The sequence below is a fragment of the Lepisma saccharinum genome, chromosome 15 (assembly GCF_977018435.1).
Source record: "Lepisma saccharinum chromosome 15, izLepSacc3.1, whole genome shotgun sequence".
Taxonomy (NCBI): Eukaryota; Metazoa; Arthropoda; class Insecta; order Zygentoma; family Lepismatidae; genus Lepisma; species Lepisma saccharinum.
The window spans coordinates 58243155-58262296 of record NC_139243.1 but is presented as its reverse complement, the minus strand read 5'-3'; the positions used below and the strand labels follow the sequence as shown (position 1 = coordinate 58262296).

Sequence of the window (19142 nt, the reverse complement as noted above, 5' to 3'; positions counted from 1 at the left end):
GTTATTTAGCCACTAACAACTGGTTTACACTGTTTGGCATCCTTTAAATAGGAAAAGAAGGAATTATTTGTTTAGTATTTTTACTACTTTATATTTATTTAAGAAAACAATTCTACAGTTTAACTTAATTTTTAACAAATTGTTACTAATTTATATATCAAAGGTATGTTATTTAGAGTGTATGAAGGCGTATAAAGTTAATATTTGTACTTATCAGTGCAACTAACAATTATATTTTACACACAAAAGATAATGTTTACAGTTAAATTATTTGAATCAGAGAATAATATTTTACCACAGGTCTTCTCGCCAGGTTTCGGAATGACATTTGCTGCAAGATCTATTGGTACTTCAACTTGAGTAACTTCAAATCTGTGTTGCTCCACGTCAACACTACAGGTCAGAACTGCTGGGGTTTCTTCCAGGCATCTACTCTGGGGAACAAGTTCAACACATTCTCTAATCACCACTTCTGGCGAGTCCCGAATGTAACACCGTCCAGGCTCCGGTTTTAACACTTCACTACTGTCCCGCGTCATGTAATGCCCTCTTAGTTTCCAGTGCTCAATACCCTTAAGTAGCTTTGCATCATGTTCTCTGTAATCCGATAGGACATGAACACCATTTGCACATTCGGTCATCTTGATCTGGTTTATCTCCTTATTGTATTTCTTAGGACTGCTATCGTAACTTTCCAGGTTAATATCAGTTGTGGTTTCTTCATTGACTTTCGTTCCGTTTGACTTTTTCTTCTCCTCCGAGTCATCACTACCTTCTTGGACATAAGTTTCTTGAGTGCTGGGTGGTTCACTTGGTGATGGCACTTTACTTGTTATTTTAACCTTCACATCTGATTTTATGAGGCTATCTTCAACATCCTTTCCTTCAATGTCGCTCTCTGTTTCATTCAAATCATGGGCAGTGGTGGTAGTAATTTCAGTGGTTTCCAGGACTGTCTGCATTGGTTGAATATCACTTTCACCATCTCCAGCCCCGATGTCTTGTTTTGTGAAACCTGAAATGTAAATAAGGTATTAAAATATGTTTCAATTATAGTGAAATTACATTTTCTTCCAACACTTTAATAGTAGTAGTATATCATGTTGTGTTATAGTTGTGATGTGTTTGTGTGTGTCTTGTGTAGTAGTTGTGCTGTCTAATGTGTTTGTGTTCGTCTTGTGTAGTAATTGTGCTGTCTAATCTGTTTGTGTTTGTCTTGTGTAGTAGTTCCTCCATTCATATTGGGGGTTAGGCGTAGAGCTGACAACTCTGCACTGTAAAAAGACATGTCAAGAAACAGCAATATAAGGCCATGGATGTTCCCAAGGTAAAATATTCCGGAGGTAAAATAGTCCCCCGTTCGGATCTCCAGGTGGGGACTACTTTGGGAGGTCCCTGGACTAAGCATAAAATCTACATTAGGAATAAGGATATTAAATTAGGCACCTGGAATGTTCTGAGCCTTTACCGGCCTGGGGCATTTCAGTGTACAGTTAATGAGATAGTTAAGTATAAATTAGATGTAGTAGCTGTCCAGGAAGTTAGGTGGCCAGGAGAAGGGAATTGTAAAACTAAAAATTATACTTTTTTCTATGGTGGTACTGAAAATCATAATTTTGGAACAGGCTTTTTCATAAATAATAGAATTATCTCGGCTCTTAAAACAGTAGAATTTATTAATGATAGGGTATCATATGCAGTTTTACAGGGTAGATGGTGTAAAATTATTTTAATAAACATACATGCACCAACGGAAGATAAAGATGATAATACTAAAGATGATTTTTATACAAAGTTAGAACAGGTCTTTGATAAATTTTCTCAGTATGATATGAAAATTCTGTTAGGTGACTGTAATGCACAGATTGGCAAAGAAGAGACATTTAAACCCACGATTGGTAAAGAAAGTCTTCATGAATTAAGTAATGATAATGGTATAAGATTGATTACTTTTGCAACCTCAAAGAATTTAATTGTGAAAAGTACCACTTTTAAACATAAAGATATCCATAAATATACCTGGTCTTCTCCAGATGGTAAAACTCATAATCAGATAGATCATATTCTCATTGATAAGAGAAGGCATACTAGTATAATTGACGTTCGTACACATAGAGGTGCTGACTGTGCCAGTGACCATTATTTAGTAATTGCTTAATTAAGAGAAAGACTCTCAGTGATAAATCATAAGCAACAAAATCTAAAAGTTCTAAAATTTGATACAGGAAAGTTTACTGATGAAAGAATTAAGAAAGATTACCAAATTAAACTGTCAAATAGATTTGATGTTTTGCAGGATTTAAATGATGATGAAAATATAAATGAAACAGACATAAATAAGAATTGGGAGCACATACGTAATGCAATAGAATCAGCAGCTAAAGAAAGTATAGGATACCATAAACCGAGAAAAAGTAAGCCATGGTTTGATAATGAATGTCATAATCTAATAGAAATAAGAAATCAGGCTAGACTTAGGTGGTTAAATAACTCTGATGATACAAATCTAAACAATTATAATAGAATAAAGCGAGAAGTTAACCGCACGTTTAGAAGTAAAAAAAGAGATTACTTGAAAAGTAAAATTAACGAAATTGAAACAAACAGCAAAAATAAAAATATCAGAGAATTATATAAAGGTGTAAATGAGTTTAGAAAGGAGTGGCAACCTAAAGTAAACTTGATAAAAGATAAAGACGGTGATTTTCAAGCTGACCCAAGCGATATTCTAAATAGATGGAAGAACTACTTTAATGACCTTTTAAATGTCCATGTAGGAGATAAATCAGAAGTAAATGAAGTACACACAGCAGAACCTTTAGTTCCAGAACCTAACTTGACTGAAGTTAAAGATGCTATTAAAAGGCTAAAGAATAACAAAGCACCCGGCATTGATTTAATACCAGCTGAGTTAATTAAATATGGTGGAAATTCATTAATATGTCAAATTCATAAATTAATTTGTTTAATATGGAATAAAGAAGAAATCCCTCAACAGTGGAAAGAATCCATAATTGTTCCTGTGTTTAAAAAAGGTGATAAAATGAACTGCAATAATTACCGTGGAATTTCTTTACTCTCAACAACATACAAAATATTGTCTAACATTCTTTTAACAAGACTAACCCCATATGCTAATGAAATTATAGGTGATTATCAATGTGGATTTAAACGTAACAGATCAACTACAGATCAAATTTTTCACATCAGACAGACACTTGAAAAAAAGTGGGAATATAATCAAAATGTCCATCAGCTATTCATTGATTTCAAAAAAGCATATGATTCGGTCAATAGAGATCAATTATATAATATATTAGTAGAGTTTGGAATACCTAAGAAGCTTGTTAGTATGATAAAAATATGCACCAGTGAAACAGAAAGTAAAATTCGTGTGGGTATTAATATGTCTGACAAATTTACAATTCATGATGGGTTAAAACAAGGAGATGCATTATCTCCATTGCTCTTTAATTTTGCCTTAGAATATGCTCTTAGGAAGGTAAAAGAAACTAAAGAAGGACTAAAATTAAATGGTATGACTCAATTGTTAGCATATGAAGATGATGTAGACTTAACGGGTGAAGATGTGAATACAATGAAGAATAATGCTAAAATATTTTTCAAAACTGCTAAAGAGATAGGTTTGGAAGTTAACAAAGAGAAAACTAAATATATGCTTACAGGCCGAAACCAAGTGTTAGGTAATAATCAAAATCTAATTATTGATAACAACTCGTTTGAACCAGTTTCCAAATTCAAATACTTAGGAGTAATATTAACAAATGAAAATTATATTAAGGAGGAAATAAAAAGTAGGCTTAATTCAGGAAATGCATGTTACTTCTCTCTTCATAAACTTTTGTCTTCTCGTTTATTATCTAAGAAACTAAAAGTTAAAATATACAAAACCGTAATTTTGCCTGTAGTATTATATGGATGTGAAACTTGGTCCCTTACATTGAAAGAGGAACATAAATTGAGAGTATTTGAAAATAAGATCCTTAGGAAAATCTTTGGACCTAAAAGGGATGAGGAGACAGGCGAGTGGAGAAGGTTACATAATTTAGAACTACATAATTTGTATTCATGTCCAGACATTATTAGAATAATTAAATCAAGAAGACTTAGGTGGGCAGGCCATGTGGCACGAATGGGAGAGGAAAGAGGAGTTTACAGGATTCTTGTTGGGAAACCTGATGGTAAGAGACCTGTAGGAAGGCCAAGACGAAGATGGAGGGACAACGTTGAGATGGACCTAAGGGAAATCGGTAGGGATGAAAAAGAGTATATAGAACTTGCTCAAGATAGGGAAAGGTGGAAGGCCTGTGTTGCTGCAGCCATGAACCTTCGGGTTTAAGAAGGCTAGAGAGTTAGTTAGTTAGTTAGAATAATATTTTACATTAATTGATACATTCAGCACTAGTCAGTACTTTTATGCATCAGAATTTTTCTTAATTTTCTATTACGCATGCTATTTTGGGCTATTCTTAAAATGTATTTCTAAGGCAAACTGGTTTAATTTTCTGCTTATAATGCAAAGTTGACATAATTTTCGCACAATGCATTGTACATTTGTTATATTCTCTACTTACAATCCAAACATTATGCTTATTTAATGTATAACTAACTAACTCTCTAGCCTTCTTAAACCCGAAGGTTCATGGCTGCAGCAACACATGACTTTCATCTGTCCCTGTCCTGAGGAAGATCTATATACTCCTTTCCTTCCCTACCAATTTCCTTTAGGTCCATCTCTACATTATCCCTCCATCTTTGTTTTGGTCTTCCTATTGGTCTTTTACCATCAGGTTTCCCATCAAGAATCCTGTATACTCTTCTTTCCTCTCCCATTTGTACCACATGATCTATACACCTAAGTCTTCTTGATTTAATCATTCTAATAATATATGGACATGAATACAAATTATGTACTTCTAAATTATGTAATCTTCTCCACTCATCTGTCTCCTCATCTGTTTTAGGCCCAAATATTTGCCTAAGGATTTTATTTTCAAATATTCTCAATTTATGTTCCTTTTTCAATGTAAGGGACCAAGTTTGTTTACTGTATTTAACTTTTATTTTTTGTAATTAACAAATATTAAAAGCTTATACTGTAGTTATTATATCTTTTTTCTATCAGCTTATTTTGAAATTAATATTATTAGGTATAGTCTTTGATTTATAACTATATTGCTTTTTTTATCAATTTATCTAAGAGTACACGCAGACAAACATATGTGTACACACTTTTATGTACATAGATATGCCTTTATTCAATATTTTAGTATGAAGATTGCACTTTAGCTATTCAAGCAAAGGTAGGAAAGGTAGGATTTCTGAGAATTTGTTGCAGGATTTTGTTGTCCAAGTATAGATGAGAACTGAGCTGGGAGACTGTTTTGAACCTTTTCATGAGAGTTTGCATGTGAACTGTATGCAAATTGAGCACTATTCACTATGCATGCTTCTAAGTTTTGCTGTTATTTCACATCAACTCTGTGAGACTGTAGACAGTTTTCCCATTTCAAGTAGTTTCTATTGATTGTATTTGTATATGTTTTGGGGACTTAACAGTTTTATGTTATGAGGCAGTTTATTGTAGAATATTTTTTACCTGTTGGTATGAGATTTTGAGTGTCTGCTGTTTTACTTGTAATTATCTTTCCTTCTTGTGTTGTATATTTGACTATATTTTGTCCAAGTTCGTAGTATTTAGAATAATTGTTATTGACTTGTAGATGTAGGGAGTAATAATCCTTTGCAAGATGCCCTATACTTTAGTCTGAACGTTATTCTTAGTGTTCACTTTTGAAACCTTAGTATTCTGGTAGTATTATTAATGTAGAGGTAAATTAGGCAGAAATGTAGGCATTTTTCTGATAAATTATACTCACTTAGTTGTTTCAGCAGGTAGAGGTTACATGATGGTTTACTGCTGATGATGTTAATTTGCTTTTCTTATGTACTACGTATGATGTAGCTTACTTGAGTAATTGGAATTTTCTACTGAAAAAAGGATTGCTTCTCTATTTTATTCCTATGTTGTTGAGTTTGTCAATAAGCAAGCCATGTTTTTACTCCATCCTATGCCTTGGAAGAATCTAGATATATTGTGTTTGCAGTTTTATGTTTCTCTAAGGTTTCAGCTATGTAGTTTTTTAAACTGTGCTGTGGGTGTGACTATTGATTTCTCTTTCTGGATGCCATGTTGGTTTCTGTGTATCCCTCTTGCTGCTTGAATTTGACATAGGTTGTTTGCTTTTTTGCTTAGATCTTTATTAAAATTCTCGCTCCAATCTAATTGGGTATCCAAAAATCCTTTTTTCTTGTGTTCTCGGTAACCTTGGCCTACTTAAACAGAAACATATTCTAGCATGCAAGCGACGCACAGTTTCAAAAAATTTGACCCTTGCTGCGCATTCCAGACATCCTTTGTTGTCTGGTTGAATCCCTCCCCTGCCCTACAGTATTGCATAGCTTTCCCCTGTTCTTGCGTTATAGTTGACCTTGGAAAAAAACGGTTCTGAAAATCTACCGACGCGTTCTCTGATTGGTCAATCAGGTTCTCGCGTTTTTTTCTTTGTTCTGACGTTGTGACGTCATTTGACCTTGACCGCACTTCCCCCAAATTCCTTTCTCGTCTACCCTCACCGCCGAGTCGAAATTCGGAGACAGTATTCTGTCTAGCGTCTGAAACCATCGTCTTTAATACAATAATAACATACATTATTACATACATTGTACACTATAGGTCTAACCGTTTATTACCGTTGCATATCGCGGGTTCGAGTACCGGGACCGTCCTAAATCGTAATTGGACCTGTACCACCATTCAAAGCGGTTCATAAACCATAGAAAACTTATTTTCAATATTATAAACATTAATATTATCGATTTATACATTACATACTTTGCAGTAATGAATATAAAACCATATGCATAGCGTTTAGTACCTCTAATTACCTTCTATATACATAGTTTTCATAAAATAAATAATTATATATTCATAAAAAGTTATAAACATGCAAATACATAAATGTAAAGTATTCTAAGTAGGTGCAAATTAGTTCTAAGTACGTGCAAATTAATTGCGAATATTAAATAGCGACCGACTTTATCTCATTTACCTTCTACTATAACGCATTCCAGGGAAGCCAATATTTCAGGATCTTGGTGTCGCTTGTTCATTTTCGGTGATTGTACGTGTTTCTCTCCTGCAACGTTAATCATATTCATTTACCAAACTCTGTTGATTTATTATCCAAATGTAATTTCACCTATCAAAGTGGAAATTTTTAATCATATCTGATAATATTCTGTCATTTCTTCTTCGTTTTCTTTTCATTGAATTTCCACGCTGTAGTTTTTACATTCAATAATATTTCCATTTCATTATTTCATCCTATAATTAAACGAATAGTGGAAATTCACTATTTTTGATTCAAACATTTTAACGCTTCTATTACGGTACGAGGGTAATTACGTATTATCGCTTCCTCAATTATTAACTTCACACACGCCTTCTGTATTTCCACATCACAAGAAGAAAAGCGAAAAAAGGGTAAGTTAAGTTTATCTTCTATACTTTGAACAGAATAGTCCGTACATTTGTCAAGAAGAATCCTAACTACTTCAACATTGGCATTTTCTGAAGCGATGTACAACCCAGCGCGCCCTCTTTCATCTTTGGAATAAAATATCTGCTGGAACTGAAAAACACCCTCCAGATTTGAACTAAAGTTACTGAGCATTTGTTCCAGGGGCCCAACTTTCCCATTCTGACAAATATATCTAAATAAAGTGCATTTCTCCTCTTTATATAATTTAATATTCATTCCTATAGATAGAAACAGAGAACATATCTCCCACTTCCCCACATTAGCAGCCACTTCCGCTGGTGTGTATTTGTTAAGACCGTCCTTTATGCATGTATTACATCCCCTTGTCAGGAACAATTCTGCTGCCTCCACGTGTCCATAAGATGCCGCTAGGTGGCAGGGCGTTCTTCCCAGTGCATCGCGTAGATTAACTGATATTCCCTTTTCCAACTCTTCCTTAATCACTTCTACATCATTTATGAGAGCAGCCTTATGAATTCTGTTTGTAGATAAGTTGTAGTCCAGAAACAGCCTGATCATAGAAAATCTACTTTCGTAAAATCCACTCTTCAAGGCCTTGACGAATTTCTAGCAATATTTTCTCATTGGTAGGAGATGGTATATTGCGAAGAAGTACTCTGCAAACCTGTGAATAAAGGATAGTCCTCTTCCTCCAACCTTTTGCAAAATCCCAATCCTCAGAATTTGATCTTCCTTTAGTATTTGCTGTTTCCTTGGTTCCCTCCTCAGACAGCATTTGCATGAAAATGCAGTGTATGGGAATAGATCTTGAAGAGCTACTTCAACACACATATGCCTGTGATCATCAGCGATCATTGTCCTTATGATCTCGTTAACTGAAGCACCTTCCGTTAGTTCTTTTGCATAGATGGCTTCATATTTCTTGTTTTCGAATCTTCTATAGAGCATTAAGACATTGTTAATTTCAATGATAACAGACTGAACTTGAGGGTCTTCCTTATTGCAAAATAATCTACATTTCCTTTCATACACTTCACCAAGTAACGTTACCAACAAGGGAATCCCTATCAAGCTCTCTATCCCTTTGTCCACTTTTTGGGAAAATTCCTTCACAAGCTCTCTAACATAGACGTAAAAACGTTCTTCTTTGTCCTCAGTGGAAGAAATACCCAGGTTCTTAATCCATGTTTCTGCCAGAATCGTTTCCTGCTCCGTTGCTTTCAATGGTTTCAAGCGGTAAGCAATGGCAGATACTGCTAACTTCAATTCCTCCTTGAAGTGGAGCCTTGTCGTAATAATTACCTGGCCAAGAGAGTTCTCCTTCAATTTCTGTAAGACGATACGTACCTTCTCCCGTTCTTTTTCTGGCCCAATTTCGTCGTATCCGTCCAAGAGGAGAATAAATTTCCCTGTCACTTCAAGGCTGTGTTGGAACAAGTGCAAGGAGATTGAACTATCTTCTTCTAATAAAACCTCACTCAAGCACTTGGCGATGGTGGAAATGCTGTCAGTTGGATTCAAGTTCAGGAGTTTGCAGGCAACATCTTTGAGGTGCACATTGACAACCCATCGGTTGCTGTGCTTCTTTTTCTCTTCCTCTGCTATGTGGGAGAGCAGAGTGGTCTTCCCCATTCCTGGCTCCGCGGCAACTACAGCGATTGGCTTCTGTTCAATCATGGCGACATCTGCAGTTTCACTCTCGTTTAAGTATTTGAACAGAGCATCCGTTGTACCATGAGTCTGGAGCCATTGAAATGTAATATATTGAAATGTGGAATGACGCCATAATTTATTCAACTTCAATTTATGAATGGCCTTATCAGGATTTTTTTGACATAGTGTGGCAAACTTTTCATCAGCTTCTTCCGCATTCACTAAATATATATTTGAGTTTTGCTCTGTCAATTCAGTTTTTGATAAATTTAGACTAATCAATGTAAGTAACAAGACCAATTTATTTCTCTCGTTCGAAGTTATTAAAATAAATAGCTCATCCGGTAGCTTATGCAAACTGTTCACTTCTAAAATACTATTGACGTAGAACTCCCTCGGGATGAATATCTCCAGCATATTTTCCACAATAGTACCACTTTCATCTAGGATGATGTCAGATTCTGACACTAGAGCTTCAATATCATGTGAATCAAAGGGAGGCATGCAATCCTGGCTACATAGTGTATTGAACGCTACAGGAACTCCTTGGAATGTTACTACCTTCTTCATGATTAAACCCTGACTTTCACCAGAGAGACTCTCGAAGGTATATGTGTCGTCCTCCAAACAAAGTATGTTATTGTGTAATTCAGTCATTCTAACCATGCTCACTCCCGATACAAGAAGTAATTTCGATACATTTGTCAGTTGTCTCTCTACGGAGGACTGTCGGTCTTCATTTGATTCTTCCATCTGAACTCTGGAGTCCGAAAACCGTTCCACAAGAGAACGCAAATTCTCTTCCCACAATTCTGAACTCGTCTCCATGTCGTAAACGACTAATATTGATAGCTCTTCGTTTAGAGGAAGGCAAGGCAAGACAATGCTTCTCACTTTTACCAAATCTTCGAAATTCAATAAAAGTGTTTCTTTTTAAACGTCTGGATGACTAATTAATTTGTTGCAACAAAGTTTTGGGTTACACGTGCTAATGTGAATAACACTTTTATTAGTTTGCCATATTTTTACTACCAGATCAGATGCTAAGAATGTAACATCTAACAGGATAGAAGTTTTACAAGTTTCTGAGAATTGCTGTAATATAATTTTAGCAACTCCCATTTCTGTGAAATATTTGGATTCTTGTGTGTGTCCCATGAACCAATTATGTAGGTTCAGGTAGATATTATCTCTTAAAATCTTGGGATCAATATGTGTATTCGCCTCCTTAACTTTGTTCAACAGGATATCGCTGAGCTCTTCAACTGTTGGTTGTCCCACAGCAAACCGGAAATGTTGCAAGAAGTCCTCTATGTTCTCGTCAGTGGCACCAGGTGTCTTCGTTAAGTGACGCTTTATAACGTCATCTGCAAGTAACTCAAACATGAAGTACCTGCTTGCATCCATCAGATCGTGCTCTTCTGTTACTTTTCTGAATCTGAGAGAATTATTTCCGGAAGTTATATCAGAAAATGTCTCATCGGTCTGATTGCTGTCGAAGTCAAGAAGTGCTGGTGTGTATATGACATACCTGGACACAGATGCTTCTGTAGATCCTTTCCTCTCCCAAGTGTCCAGGAATGACTGGAAGTACTTCCTCAACGAGAAGTCTCCCTTCTGCTCGAACAGAAGATCATTGAAAGTAATCTTTGCACCCTTTCTTCTGTGCTTGGCTTGAAGAAACCAGCAGATGTATTGTCCCTGGTGAAGAACTTTGAAGACAAGGTCATCGAATTTCCCCGCAGATGTGTCTTCCATCGATAGATTGTAACGGATATTTTCTTTCTTCAGGGCCAAAATCACAAACAATTCTCCTATCTTCATTTGATACTCTCCACCATTTTGTGCCCTACAGAGTGCAGAAGCCTTAAGGAAACCTTTCTGTCTATCCTTCAGCAACATCTCCCCTGCGGTAGGTTGCTTTTCCATCTCGAATTATAATTAACGATTATCTGCGACCTAATGGAGTCTAGTTTTCAGTTTAGATGTCAAGAACTGTCTGTGAACTCAACCTCAAGGTTTCCCTATGCAGATGATACACTTCTTCCATTTCTTCTTTCGTTCCTTAGCTCTGTAATGAAAGAGATGTCTTATGTAGAATCACAAACATTTGCATATTCGAAATTAGAGTACTTATATAATCTAAAAAGAATACGGCGTTACTGCAGCCCTTCGAAGGTCCAGTCATCGACTGATCAGCGCTTCGACCGCTGTATTCTGGCTTTGAGGACCTTAGTCAGCTACTAGTTCTGTGCGCCCTCACGATGTATAACCTACTCCAAAATTTTGGATCTCCTATGCTTCATTTATAGTGTAATATGATTTACATTTCTTTCTCCAACCAGAAAAATGGTTGTAAGTTCAAAACTCACGGAACGCAAGGTTAATTGATCTGCTTTGTGTGATATTTGCACACTAGCAAGTAAATAGGTTTCGTTCGTTTGATTGAATTTGTGTTTTGAGTCCACTTTATGCAAAGTAAGGTTAAATGGGACTGGATCTACGGTTTAAAGTGACATCCGGAGCACTATGTGCCTCTACCGGGTATCGAACAAGGAACCCCTTGATTACAAGGCGACGACGATACCACTGCGCCATCAGGGAGGCCAACTATTTATAGATGCCGATTGCGAATTTTATATTTGTAGTGTTGGAAAGAGAACACACAAAATATGACAATGCCTTTACCTTACGAAGACAAATTCCTCAAGTGTGTTTCATGACGTAGCGTAGGTCTAAATCTGACAACGCAACTGACAGAACTCTTCCGTAACTTCATGTTGATCGTCAATCATCTTCATTATACTCTGCACCATATCGTTTCAAAGCCACTAAGAACTCCACATTTTCAAAATTCTGAAAATAACAAGGTTGGAAACGAATATTGACAAAATAATAGTACACACGTAATAATTCAATGACACATTACATTGTATTATTGCAGAGTGCTACGAAAGTTTATCGGAAAATCCACAACGTATTTCAACATTTTTATGTATATAATGTCCCTTAAATATTTTAAATTATTATTTATCAATAGTAAAGTACATTTAATTGCTCTTTATGTAAAATATATTATGTATGTTATAATGAGACCTCGGATTTTTATGTTCTAAAAAGTGTGCTTTTAGGTTCTTAAAATAGGCTCGAAAAATCCTAAAGTAGGTCGTAAAAATCCTGAAGTAGGTTCAAGAAACCTTTGAATAGTTCAACAATTCTGAAAAATGCTGATCAGGTATAATCACCTTCAATGAAAATGGGATACGCACTATCTTGCATGACGTTGTGTGTGTTGCCTAACCCTACGGCGATGGCAGAACTTACCATTGGAACTTTGCTATTAGAATCCACTCCTCGACGTATAGTTAGGCAACAATATTTTTTCATGTTATCCACAATTAAACTCTGCAATTTTGTTTGTGAGGATCATCTTATATGATGAAAATAATCTTTCAACAAAAACATAGTCAATGCTGAAATGTTAGTTTGGAAGGCGTGAATGCCACAAAGCACCGAAGTGGCGCGAAAGTGAGCAGGACAACACAGATCAGAAGTTTGCACTTTGGACTGTGCAGGTAACAGTGGCACCAGATATTTTGCTTTGTTTAGAGCTTTGAAAAATCACCATGGACTTGGAGGAAGGGTAATCGACAGAGGGAACGTTTCAAACACGTTCGTCATTGAATTGTTTTCGTAACCAAACAAAGCAAATGACTCTGTGTGACTTAAAAATCCTGTAAAACCTTAAAAAATATATAAAAACCTAAAAAAGGCTTGATTTAGGCGCATAAACCTAAAATAGGTTCTAACAAGCAAAATAGGTTTTTTGTGGTACTATAAAACTTCGTCAGTTGTTGCGTTTTTTAATGAAACCCTGACATAACTTATTATTTCTTACATACCTGTAAAGGAAAAATAGGTTAAAAACCCAAAATCCGAGGTCTAGTTATAATATGTTAGATAATATGACAAAAGCAATGTAATATAAAAAGCACAACTATTAAGAAAATAATGTTACTATTAACGTAAATTATATACTATGCTTAGTGTAAAATTAGAGCCTAGAATATTTCTTTTCAGTTTGTGACTTAGTTTTAATTCTATGCGTCGATCGAATTCATTTGTCGACTTTCAGTAACCACCGAAGTCCCGAGGTTCGAGTCCCGAATGTGTCATGAGACTGTGAGCGTCATTCATTCATTTAATTTAATAATCATCACTCATCTTCATTATCGCTCTCAAGACGTCGTAGGTGAACGTTGGTGGTATGGAAGTAGAGATTGAAACTTGAATTGGCTTGATTTTTACCACACCCACCGCATAGTCCGGATGTGACGTCCCGTCCCAGAAGGATGCACTATGAGTGCAATTTTTCACCTACAACGCAGCTGTGAGAAGAACTGTCTCTGACATAACATCTAACATCGCTGACAAGAATCGATTGAGAAGGATGGACAGTGGAAGAAAAGTGATTATCCGGTGAAGGCTTGACGCAAAGGTGTCCTTGCTTCAACATGCATCTGTTGAAGTTTCCGTGGAAATAAACGACGAAAAAGATGATTTACCGTCGCAATCTACGGTAGTCACATTCGTTCTTTGATTGTTTCTGGAAGAACACCACTTGTTTTGCTTACCTTTATCAGTTTGGAGACGGTCCTAACCTTAATTATTTTTATTCATTATTTTTTGGTTTGGTGGTAGTGTAAATTATAATATTAATAATCAAATCATGCCAATAAATGAAATTTGAAGACCCCATATATTGGGTAAATCAACTGCAGGTATCTTCTTGGTCTCGTAATATGGTCACATAAAATGTTATTAATCATGTAATATGTAATATACAGGGTGGCTCAAAAAGTCACTTAACACCCTCGGTACAAGGCCACTGCAGCGTGCAACATGGAAATGGTAATGACCAATCGTTGCCAGGCCAAGGGGGAACCACACTGACGTCACCCGCATGGTCGGCGGCCGTCTTGATGTCCGAAATCTTGAATTCAACTTTAGAATTTTAAATAGGAAGGGGGTGATATGAAATATCAAATCAGTCTAGAATTTCAGGAGAAATGCAGTGGTGAAGGTTTTTTTGACTGTACCAATTTGCTCCTTTTCGAGGTGTTAGAAAAATGCCTTAAAATTTGTTTAGCGCATCGGTAATGCATCGAGATCAAAGTGATGTCTAGGGAGAGAAGTTCACATGCCATTTCACACGATTTTAATCGGATACCTCCACGAAGAGCTGTGCATTATGAATGGTTGTCGCGAACAATTTACAGTGTGACGCTTCAATTGAATTAAAAGTCCTTAACAGTGACAAGGCTAATGTTCAAGTGCACAAGGAAGTTCATAAACAAAATATTCGATGCTTTTTATCTGATAACTCATTTTCGACAGATCAAAGCTGAATGGTTAGTGCTGGTAAGTTAATGGTGTGGCGTGCTTTGTGGAACACGCTTAGGGCTACTTGGATTTGTTAAATAAACAGGTTTTTTCATCCTTGCTTATGGAAGAAGGTACTTTTTACACAGTTTTTTTTTCAATAGGAAGGAACACCAGAACACTGTGGGAACGTTGTGAAGTAGTTTCTGTCCAGCAGTTTCTGTTAGTTATCAGATGACAAGGATCGCATATTCTGTTTATAAACTTCCTTATGAACATAAACATTAGCCTTGTCACTGTGAAGGACTTTTAATTCAATGGAAGCGTCACACTGCAAATTGTTCGCGACAACCATTCATAATGCGCAGCTCTTCGTGGATGTATCCGATTAAAATCGTGTGCAATGGCATGTGAACTTCTCTCCCTAGACATCACTTTGATCTCGATGCATTACCGATGCGCTAAACAAATTTTAAGGCATTTCACTAACACCTCGAAAAGGAGCAAATTGGTACAAGAATTCATTCATAACTTTTTACTGGTTCAAGATACGTCGAAACAACCTTCACCATTGCATTTCTCGTGAAAAGCTAGCCTGATTTGATATCATATCACCCCCTTCCCATTTAAAATTCTAAAGTTGAATTCAAGATGGCCGCCGACCGCGCGGGTGGCTTTAATGTGGTTCCCCCTTGGCCTGATAAAGATTGGTCATCACCATTTCCATGTTACGCGCTGCAGTGGCCTTGTACCAGGGGTGTTAAGTGACTTTTTGAGCTACCGCGTAGTTGTATATATTGTACACCAACATTTATATATAATATATATAACACGCATGTATAAATAAAGACGATAGAAAATTTACGATTAAATTGCAAACCTTGCCTGTTATGGAAACCCAAATTTTCTGCAAAATACAAACCCGAAATGAAACAATAAAAGGAGAAAATGAGGGGAACCATTATTCATCAAACCGACGCTCAGTTAAAAGTTTTCCGGAACCAGGCCATAAGTGCATGCTTCTGAAAGTATGCGGTTGGAACGGGCTTTTTCCGGGAGTTTCCCCGAATTTTTCTTCCGTGGCAATAAATCAGGGACACTACTTTTGGAGAGGAGAAAACAAAAACAGCATCTACGCTGGGCATAGTGAATGAATTAAAATTCAGATTTTAAAAATTTCTGCTAAGTTACTTCTAAAGTCACTACTGCTATTACTACTGCTACTGCTGCTGCTACTACTACAAATAATAATAATAACAGTAATAATTTCATAGTTCTCACGTATGTTTACGATTTAGATCGTTGTTTAAATAATGTAACCTCATTTTTTTATATTTTTTTATTTCTATAAGCTGCTCCGCGTTTTGTTAGTGAATGTGACAAGAGGCTACTAGCGTTGAACATTACCTTAAATATATTTTTTAATTTCTAACATTGTTCGTGTCTTTCTAAGTAGTTGTCAATATGTACCTTTGACCGCAACTCTGATTTCTTGACCAAACGACCACAAAAACCTGAAAATCTCACTTTCTCCCCACCTTCCGCGCCTGATTTATTGGGCTAACGATGTTTCACGGCGCAAAAAGCCGTGATGAGTGAAAGATGAGCTCTCATCCTCTCATCCTCTCATCCTCTCATCCTTGAAGGATGAATGCATCTTATTGTAATTTTCCAAGTCCCGGTCAAATGTTTGTATATCGTGACCTTTGTAAACCTCTCTCTTTCGGGAACGATGTGCCACACACACGCACACACACGCGCGCGCGTGTGTATCACTTTCTCTCCACGTTCCGCGCCTGATTTATTGGGCTAACGATGTTTCACGGCGCAAAAAAGCCGTGATGAGTGAAAGATGCACTCTCATCCTCTCATCCTCTCATCCTTGAAGGATGAATGCATCTTATTGTAATTTTCCAAGTCCCGGTCAAATGTTTGTATATCGTGACCTTTGTAAACCTCTCTCTTTCGGGAACGATGTGCCACACACACGCACACACACGCGCGCGCGTGTATCACTTTCTCCCCACGTTCCGCGCCTTATTTATTACGCTGACGATGTTTCACGGCGCAGAAAAGCAGTGATGAGTGAAAGATGCACTCTCATCCTCTCATCCTCTCATCCTCTCATCCTCTCATTCTCTCATCCTCTCATCCTCTTATTTTTTGAAGGATGAATGCACCCTATCGTAATTTTCCAACCCCCCGGGGAACCAAAAATGTTTATATATCGTGATCTTTGTAAACCTCTCTCGGGGGAACGATGTGCCACACGCGCGCGCCTGCTTCTTATTATTTCCGTATTGTGACGCAAACAAACAAATAATAATTGTTGTTTTTTAGGATTCCTGGCCCCTATAACCTCGCCAGGGTGCGTGGTGCCCAACCAAAAAAAGTAAAAGGTTTTCTAACGGCTGCGGTTCTAGATAACCACACCTCTGTAGAGTTTCACGTGTTTTTTTTTTTTCTCAAACTTCCATGAAACTCTACAGAGGACCTCCGTAATGCATGCAACGTGTACTAACGACTCTAGTGTTATTTTGATGTTGTAATATTTTTGGATATAGAGTTTTATTGTGAAATATAGATAAAAATAATTATGTTTATTATAATATTTTCTTGATGAAGATGGAGAATATATGTGTGTGTGTTACAAATAAGGTTGCATGCTTTTTTTTCTAGTGTGTGTGTATGTGTTTTTGATGTTTCGACAGCATCTGAAACGATAAAAAAAGAAAGAATTTTATTGTTAATTTTCTTGTGTAAAAACAACAACAAATTTTTTTGTGCAAATTTTCTGATTGTCTCGTGCTATAGTGCAAAAAAAAAGATATTGTAACTGATAACTAATGAAATTGATATTTGTAACTGATCTGAACTAGTGAAATTCGTATTGTGCTATTGTAACTGATTGTGCTAGTACAAAAAATTTCTTATTTGTGCAAGAAAAGATGTTAAAAACTTGTTAAAACTGCTCTGTGACCCTCTCGTTCTTCACGTCGTAGGCGAAGGACTTCTCTGCAATCAGGATGACACTGCATAGGGTATCCTCGGGCAAGGCATCGTGGAACTCGCAGACGACCTTGATGTTGGTTCGATCGTTGACCACCACCTGCTTTCTCTTAGATGTGTTGATGACGGTCATGGGTCTCCGTGCTTTGAATTCGCTGGGCGTGTAGTACATGTCCACGCTTCCCTCGGTCACGCGTTTGTAAGCCGAGAACGCTTCGTAAAGTTTGAGGTAATCGTTTTTTGTCATGTCGAGGTTGTAATTCTCGCGCGGGAACACTTCGTTCCTACCGTTCTTCAGATAAATGTTCTTGATCTTGCAGTCGTCGAACTTGCTGGAATCTTTTTCCTGATTCTTGTCCCTCCCGGTCTGAAAGAGCACTACGACGAAATCTGGCATATCGAACTGTATGTTGTTGAACTGCGTCGTTACGTCGAATTCCATGTGACTTCCCGATGCCACCTTCTGTACGCACTGGTAACCGTGAAAGTGAATCGGTACCTGCGGACTTTTCAAGATCTCCGCTTTGTACTTGAGGGCGTAATTCGTTTCGTATTCCACCACCGGCATTCTCAATTCCATGCTCCGGATGACGCATTTCGCTGCTTCGGGTAAAGTGTTGGCTATCGGCGTGGTGCCGTCCGGACCCAAAGTAGCGTATCGCATCAGTGCGTTGTTGTCGTTGGCCGCTCTTCGAAACGTGATCCTCAGTCCTCCCTTCCACATGATCTCCTTGTAGTCCGAGAAGAAACCAGGCAGCAGACGCATGGGAAAGAGCACCGTGTGACTTCTCGTCGATATTTTGGTCCCGGCTTCGAATCCCCCGGCCTGGTAGTACGCTGCGTCCGTTTTGGATAATTTCAACGTTCCCACTGCCGTCGACGTGATGCCTGGATAATCTATTCTGTCGATGACGGTGTTGTGTTTCCTCACCTCCACCTGCGAGAACAGATGAGGCACGAAGTTGTCCATGAGTATCAAGTTTGCTGCTGCGGGAAACGCGTCTCCGTTTTCCTTCTTCACCACGTCGAATTGAAGGTAGAGGTCCGCTCTGTGAGGATGAACAAACCCGTCCCCTACGTCCACGTCGTATTCGATCTCCCTGTTCGCTTCGTTGAGATTGGCGAACGTGCGACGGTTGGGAGGGAAAGATTGCAATTCGTAACTTTCGATTTGCTCCATTTTCACTATGTGTGTTATTTATTATACGCTGATCTCCACGATGGCAGTGGTCGTTGCACCTGCGAAATCCACCACCTCTTCTTTCTCGTTCGTCACCACCAACTCTATGTCGTCTATGCGGTTGCGACATACTGGAAAATAGATCGGCGAAGAGGGCGTGTAGATGATCGGTTCCATGAACTCGGAACTTGGTTTGAACGTGGCTATGATTCCCGTCTGCTTGTGACTTCCTAACAATCCGTCCGAAGATTTCGTGATCATTCCTTCCGCCACGTTACAGTGTACGTTCAGAGTCTCTATGGCCAAGAATTTAGGAATGTTGGTTGCCACGT

General features: G+C 37.5%; 1 protein-coding gene across 1 annotated transcript in view; it reads right to left on the bottom strand.

Moving 5' to 3' along the window:
* Positions 1–236: 236 nt before the first annotated feature.
* LOC145999269 (uncharacterized) overlaps positions 237–19142 on the bottom strand; it is a 51905-nt gene continuing 32999 nt past the window's right edge. The window contains exon 2 of the mRNA XM_083136205.1: positions 237–1015. Within this exon, the coding sequence (XP_082992331.1) occupies positions 237–962 (726 nt within the window). The 5' untranslated portion in view covers positions 963–1015. The remainder of the gene's footprint in view (positions 1016–19142) is intronic.